The sequence below is a fragment of the Penaeus monodon genome, chromosome 38, assembly GCF_015228065.2.
Source record: "Penaeus monodon isolate SGIC_2016 chromosome 38, NSTDA_Pmon_1, whole genome shotgun sequence".
Taxonomy (NCBI): Eukaryota; Metazoa; Arthropoda; class Malacostraca; order Decapoda; family Penaeidae; genus Penaeus; species Penaeus monodon.
The window spans coordinates 22,833,829-22,841,328 of record NC_051423.1 but is presented as its reverse complement, the minus strand read 5'-3'; the positions used below and the strand labels follow the sequence as shown (position 1 = coordinate 22,841,328).

At 42.8% G+C, this 7,500-nt stretch overlaps 1 protein-coding gene across 3 annotated transcripts in view; it reads left to right on the top strand.

The window, feature by feature from the left end:
- LOC119596473 (snaclec 1-like) overlaps positions 1 to 7,500 on the top strand; it is an 81,647-nt gene that overhangs the window by 59,625 nt on the left and 14,522 nt on the right. For all 3 annotated transcript variants that reach the window (XM_037945739.1, XM_037945741.1, XM_037945740.1), the window contains exon 5: positions 131 to 206. In XM_037945739.1, coding sequence (XP_037801667.1) covers positions 131 to 206 — 76 coding nt within the window. The remainder of the gene's footprint in view (positions 1 to 130; positions 207 to 7,500) is intronic.

Below are 7,500 nucleotides of genomic sequence, written 5' to 3'. Positions count from 1 at the left end.
GTCTTTTTTTTAATAGCAGGAAATGTACGACTTTCTATTTTTTTAATGTATTTTTATTTTTAATAATTGGAAGACTCTCCTTTTAAATAACAGAAGAAAAAAGTTTATAATCAATAATTTATTTTTCTAGATGGAAGAGACAGGGTTGTGGAACACCATTTCCTGTGACGGCGATTCTGCCTTTGTCATCTGCGACTACATTCCAGGTAAGAGGGAGAGGGGAGGAGAGGGAGGGAGGGAGGGAGGAGGGGAGAGGGAGGGAAGGAGGAGGGGAGAGGGAGGGAAGGAGGAGGGGAGAGGAAGGGAGGGTGGGTGGGGGAGGGAAAGGGGGAAGGAGAGGGAGGGAAGGAGAAAAAAAGAGAAATAGACAAACAGACAGAAGAGAACCAGCCAGCCAGCCAGCCAGACAGACAGACAGACAGACAGACAGACAGACAGACAGACAGACAGACAGACAGACAGACAGACAGACAGACACAGAGGACATAATATGAATAAATCCATATAAGTGTATACGATTTCATTATTTGTAGACATAGACACAGGCAATCAGCATGATTCCTTACTCTTAAAACCTCCTTTCATGATCAAATTCCTCTCGCAACCACTAAGGAAGAGATTCTGACGGGAGTGAACAGGTGGAGAGATACGCTGAATGTGGAAGATGTGGAATCGAGAAATGTGGGAGATGTGGATGCTGAAAGATGTGGAGGATAAGAGTGAAAAATGTGCCAACGTTCGGTGTTTATTTTTGTAATATAATTTTATGATATTTGTGAAAATGGGATTAACACAAGCCAGGAAATTCATGAACTGATTTCGCTAACTTCGTCATTAAGTCTCTCGTTATCAACGTCGGTTAATTCATATTAGTATTAATTTTATTTACTGTACAAAATATATAACTGCGTGGGTTAGTAATATGCTTAGTATTTTCGTCATTATATCATATCATTATCAATACCTTTTTTTTTTGTCTTTTTCTTTTTTGAGATCATTATCATGATTGTCGTAATAAATTCGTAGTTGGTTTATTTTTTCCAAAAATATACTGTCGCAATTTAACTCATTTATTTTACACCCATGTTGTACTGTTCTTGCTGTTAACAACTCGGTCTGCTGCTTGTTTTCACCCTAATAAATTTACTACCCCCCCCCCCCGTTTATTTATGAATCCATACGTCTTTCCTCTAAAAGTATTCGTTCGCGATAACTCCCTCCCCCCTTAGGTATACTCAGATTGTACTGTTTTTTTATATAAAACCATTAGTCTTTCCTCCATAGCTACTCGTTCAAAGCCAGTTAGCTTGTTTTTTTTCCCCAAAAAAAGATATTCGCTAAAAAAGATATTTCCCCTAAAACTGTTCATCCCTAACTCATTTCCTTCCTTTTAACCCCGATAACAATCCTCTCCTCCCGATTTTCCCCCTAAATTCGTTCCGTTTTTCCCTACCCCCCCCCCAAAAAAAAAAAAAATTACTCACTCGCAACTCAATTCTCCCCCATTTTTTTCCCGCCAAAAATTCGCCGTAATGGATTCCGCGCTACTGCCTCCCACCTCTATTAGCGACGGAGCCGGGACCATAAGCCATAAACAAAAACAATTCCACTACTCTGTGATAAAGTCATTGACGTGACGTAAAGCGGTAATGGGGTGTGGAAAGTAGTGTAACTGAACTACAAACGCTTCATTCGTTTCGGAATAAGGGGAAAAGGGCGGGATGTGGGGGAAAAGGGCGATGAGAGGGGGGAAAGGGGAAGGGTTGTGGGGGAGAAAGGGAGGGAGAGGTTGATAGTGAGGGTGTGTGTGTATGTGTGTGTGTGTGTGTGTGTGTGTGTGTGTGTGTGTGTGTGTGTGTGTGTGTGTGAGAGAGAGAGAGAGAGAGAGAGAGAGAGAGAGAGAGAGAGAGAGAGAGAGAGAGAGAGTGAGTGTGAGAGAAAGAAACAGAAACAGAAAAAGATAGACAGAAAAAAAGACACAAACAGAGACAAACAAAGCCACCCAGACAGAGAAACTGAAACAAAAAATGGACCGAGAGAATGCACGAGACAGCGAGATCGATTGCAAATATGTCGCTATGTTGCGAATTTATGCGTATTGTTGTGTACCCCATTTCCATGCAGCAAACGCGGTCAAAAAACAAACAAACAAAAAAAGTCCCATTTAACAGGACAGATAAACCCATTAACCGCCACCATTCATACTCAACTGTGTAATAAAAATGTGAATGCGATTTTCTCTCCTCTATTATCACTTTTAGGGCAGTGAAGTACAGTTTGTTTTTATTGTTTTGTTTATTTGTTTTTCCCCTTTGAATCAAGATGGGATTGGATTGGATTAAAGTGTTTAGACGTTATCATAGAGAGAGAGAGAGAGAGAGAGAGAGAGAGAGAGAGAGAGAGAGAGAGAGTTAAACACATAACATGAAAATTCGGCTTATACAGATCATCATCATCAAAGTGCTTACTGCCATGTACTACACAAACACAATGGTATAAGGATGCAGTTTTACAAAGCCAGTACATAGTTTTTTAACCAAAGTAACTCGAAAAAGTTTTTTAAACATCTCTTACACAAAGTAGAATATAATACAAATACAATTTTACATGAACACTTAAATATTATGACAAAATACGACATCCGGCTTGAATGTTTATATAAAATCTGAGACTCTCTTGCAGATCTTAAATCCGGTACGAAGATAATAGCAATGCGTTATTTACCCCCTTTAAAAAATGGACATAAAAAACAGGAAGAGGGAAAAGGCTGATAACAAGTCTTCCAAATAATGGCTGGCGTTTGTCATACCGGGAAGTGTCCCTTTTTTTTTTTTTTTTCGCCTCTCTCTCCCTCTCCGCGTCTTCCTCCTCAGCATAAATTTCCGCGGGGACTGAAGGATATCGAGGCAAGCCTGTGAGAAAGTCGGCATCTGAAAAGAGGAAAAATATAGAGAGAAAAAGAATGGGGGGAGGGAGAGAGAGAGGGAAGAGGGAAAAAATACAGCCAGGAGGTTTTTGGAACGTAACGCAGATGTGTCTACGTCACACGTTCTTATTCGGACAGCCTTTCGCTTTTCTTGAATCGATCAGACAAGTCGAGGAGGACGAACCGAAATCTCAAAGTTTCGAAGATTCGAGCATTTTGCTTCGCTTTGTCTGTTCCGGAACTTAAAAAAAATATAATTGCTGCTGTTGTTGTTACTTTCTCACTTTTGGCGATGTTGAAAACGCCAAGAATAAAAGTAGAGTGAAAGAAAGGGAAGGAAAAAATATAGTTTTTTTTTTATTATAAAACCTACATGTCTCTTTTCCACCTCTTATTCGGACAGTCTTTCGCTTTTTCTTTGGTCGATCAGATGAGTCGAGGAGGTCGAACCGAGATCGTGAAACCTCAAGACTTCGAATACCGCTTCGCTTGTCTGTTAGAGAGCTTTAAATTTATTGTTTGTCTATTTTTCGTTTTTGCGATGTTGAAAAGGACAAGAACAAAGGAATAGGAAAGGAAGGCGAGAACAAAAACTACAAAGAATTGGAAAGTCTAGCATAAAACCCTCGTCTCTACCCCCACACGCTCGTATTCGGACAGTTTCTCGCGTTTCTCGAATCGATCGGACGAATCGAGGAGGACGAACCGAGATCTCAAGGTTTCGAAGCTTCGAACACTTCGCTTCGTTTTTCTGTTCCGGAGCTTCGGGATTGTCGCTGTTTTTTCTTACTTTTGTAACGTTGTTAATTTCACAAAGGTAATGATAAGGTGTACTTGTTATTGTTACAGAGTCGATTGTAATTTATATTGGAACGCGATTACGTCTTCTTTTTTTCTTTTTTGTGTGTCTGAACTTCTTGGTCGATTTTGTAAGCGACAAAAACAATGTCTAGTAGAAAACAAGCAAGAACTATGTAGCATTCTATAAGATCTCTCTCTTCTCTCTCTCTCTCTCTCTCTCTCTCTCTCTCTCTCTCTCTCTCTCTCTCTATTTCTCTCTCTCTCTCTCTCTCTCTCTCTCTCTCTCTCTCTCTCTCTCTCTCTCTCTCTCTCTCTCTCTCTCTCTCTCTCTCTCTCCCTAACACACAAAAAAATATATATTTCTCGAATAATATATTTTTATTTTATTTCCATCTCTTTATGTCAATTTTTAATGCTCATTTAATGCTTATTTTTTTCTCTTCTTAGATTGGTGTTTATGACCTTTATTAATTTATGCAAATCATACCATTGCGTATCCTAGCAACATCAGCCTGGGTATTTTTCACATTATTATCGTTTATGATTATGTAATGCATTTGGTCTTTTCATTAAAAGTACACTACGTATTGTATATAATCCTGTGACGACCTGATATAGAAATTAATTAGCTGCATTCCATTTATTCTTTCCTAATTTACTCTTTTTTATATTTTTTTTCTTCTTTTTTTTTTACTTTTTCTTTTACTTCGCTTTTTTGTCTTTTTTTTGTCTTGTTTTCTTCTTCTTGTTTCTCTTTTATGTTGTCTTTTCTCTCATATTTTTTACTTTACTTTTTTCTCTTTTTTTAATCTTTTTTTTTTGTCTTTTTTTTACAATTTAATTCTCACACTGCTTCGTAATTTCGTTGTTTAATGGGCTTTTGCATCCTATTATTTCCGTGTCCCGTTCCGTCGGGCTTTTAGCAGCGCCTTCTCATTTCGCTCGTCGTTTCGCTGCATTTCGCGTTCGTTTTATTTCCGGGTTGTGTTTCGCTGAACTTCGTCTTCGTTTAATTGCTTGTTGTGTCCTTTCCTTGTCTTCCTGACTCTCAGTTCCTTCTTTCTCCGCCTATTTTCTTCCCTCTTCCTCTTTTATGTTGTCTTTTCTCTCGTTTTTCTTTTTTTCTTCTTCTTCTTCTTCTTGTTTTTCTTTTATGTTGTCTTTTCTCTCTTTTTTTTTCTTTTTTATTCTTCCTCCTCCTCCTCTTCTTCTTCATCTCTCCCTTTCCCTCCTCCTCCTTCATCTTCCATCTTTCCCTTCCCTTCCTCTTTTTCGTTTTCTTCTCCTCTTTCCCTCCTCTTCCTAACCCCTTTTCCCTCCTTCCCCTCCCCCTGTTTTCCTTCCCTCTCTCCTCCCCTTCTCCCTCCTCCCCCTCCCCAAGCCTCCACTCCCCTCATCCCCCCTTCCCAACCTTTCCATCCCTCCTTTCCTCTCTCTCTCTCTCTCTCTCTCTCTCTCTCTCTCTCTCTCTCTCTCTCTCTCTCTCTCTCTCTCTCTCTCTCTCTCTCTCTCTCTCTCTTTCTCTCTCTCTCTCTCTCTCTATCTATCTATCTATCTGTGTTTCTCCTCCTCCTCCACTTCGTCCTCCCTTTACCCTCGTCCCATCTCCCAGCCTTTCTTTGCGTTAATTCCAGGGTTGATTCGTCCAGATTTCAATTCGATTTTCTACTTCATTGTCCCTCTTGAACACTCCGTTGCGTTTAATCTAAACTCAGTATCATCTTTGTGTTCTAACCCAATGTTCTCTTAATTCTGTGTTCTTTTCGGGTGTACTTTTGGTTCCGTGTTGAGTACAGGTCTTCTTTGCGTTCCGCGTTCACTTAATTTCATGTTCCATCTCGGTCAGCTCTTTTCCTTTTTTTATTATGTTTCATTCCGGGGTTTCTTTGTCTTCGTGTTTCATTGCAACGTCTCTCCCCTCTCGTGTTTCGTTCCGGTGTCTCTCTGTCTCCGTGTTTCGTTCCGGTATCTCTTCCCTCCCGTGTTCCATTCAGGGTTCCTTTCTGGGTTCCGTTCCCTTTCTTGTTCCTTTCCGCGTTCCATTCAGATGTCCCTTCCTAACTCTATTCCATTCCGGTATTCCATCCCTTGTTGTTCCATTCCAGTATCCCTTCCCACCCGCGGCGATATCTATTCCCTGTTCCATTCCGATGTTCCTTCCTTCCCATGTTCAGTTCCAAGTTGTATTTCGGTTTCTGTTCCTTCCCATTATCCATTTCATGTTCCATTCCAATGTCCCTTCCATTCCAGGTTCCGTGCCCTCCCATTATCCATTCCGTGTTCCATTCCAATGTCCCTTCCTTCCCATGTTCCGTTTCAGGTTCTGTTCCGGTTTCCCTTCCCTCCCATTATTCATTCCGTGTTCCATTCCAATGTCCCTTCCCAGCTGTGTTCCGTCTCTTCCTTGTTCAGTTCCCCATTCCATTTCGGGTGCCCCTTCACCGCCCCACCCGCATGCTCCATTCTGCGTTCCATTCCGGTGTCCCTTCCCTCCCGCGCTCCATTCCTCGTTCCATCCCGCCGTTCCTCTGACCGTCCTCACCCTCTCGATCTCCCGTTGGCCTTCCCCCGCCCTCCTTTTCCTCTCCTCAGCGCGTGACAAGACCAATGACCGGGGGTCTCCGTGCGCCACAGTGCTCGCGTGCCTTCCTTTGGCTTCTGCATGAACATTTTATCGTTTGGGGTTCTTGTCTCGCTAGCCCTCCCCCCCCTCCCCCCCTCTCTCTCTCTCTCTCCGTCCCTCCCTTCCTCTCTCTTCCCCCTCTTACCTCTTCTACCCTTCCTCCTCTTTCCTTCCTCTCTTCTTCCCCACTTCCTTCTCCACTTCCCACTTACCCTTTCCCTCTTCCTCCTCCCTTCTTAGCTTCCCTTCCCTTCCCTCCCCTTCACTTCCCTCCCCTCCCTCCCTTCCTCCCTTCCCTCTCCCCCCCTCTGTACTCCACCCCCCTCCCCTCCTTTCTCCCCAACCCTCCCCCTTCCCCCCCTCCCCACCACGGCGTCACGCGACCCCGCCATCCAGGCAAAAATGCTCGGTGTGGGGGGAGGGGGAGGGGAGAGAAGGGGAAGGGGAGGGGGAGGAGTAGGGGGATGGAAGGTGAGGGGGAGGGGAAGGAGAGGGAGATGGGACGGGGGAAGAAAGAGGGAGGGAAGGAAGGAAGAAGAGGAGGGATGGACGAAAGAGGGGAAGAAGAAAAGGGAAGGAGAGAAGAATGAAGGAAGAGGGGGAGAAAGATGAAGGAAGGAAAAGGGAAGAACGATAAAGGAAGAAAAAAGGGGAAGAAGGAAGAGGGGGAGAAAGATGAAGGAAGGAAAAGGGAAGAAGGATAAAGGAAGAAAAAAGGGGAAGAAGGAAAGGAGAGGGAATGAGAAAGAGGAAAGAAGGGAAGGAGGAAAGAAAAAAAAGACAGAAGAATGAAGAACGAGGTAAGGAAGAGAGAGAAGAGAGAGACAGAAAGAAATAAGGACAACGTAGGGCAACAGACGAGCCGACGAAATGGAGAAACGGAATTATTATTATTTATTTTTTCTTATCATTTTCTTTCCTTTTTCTCTCTTACGTAGAACAAGACATAGGCGTAACGCTGAAGAATCGATGGCAACGATTACTTATCAGGAACCAACGGACATGGACGGAGACGAACCGAGACACGGACGCTGACAGACAGATACGGACGAGGTGCTGTCAGTGGCACGTGTCAGTGGCGGGGAAAAAAATCGTTTCTGCATTTTTTTTTTTTCCTTTTCGTTTGATTTTCTCTTTTTCTCTGGGTTTC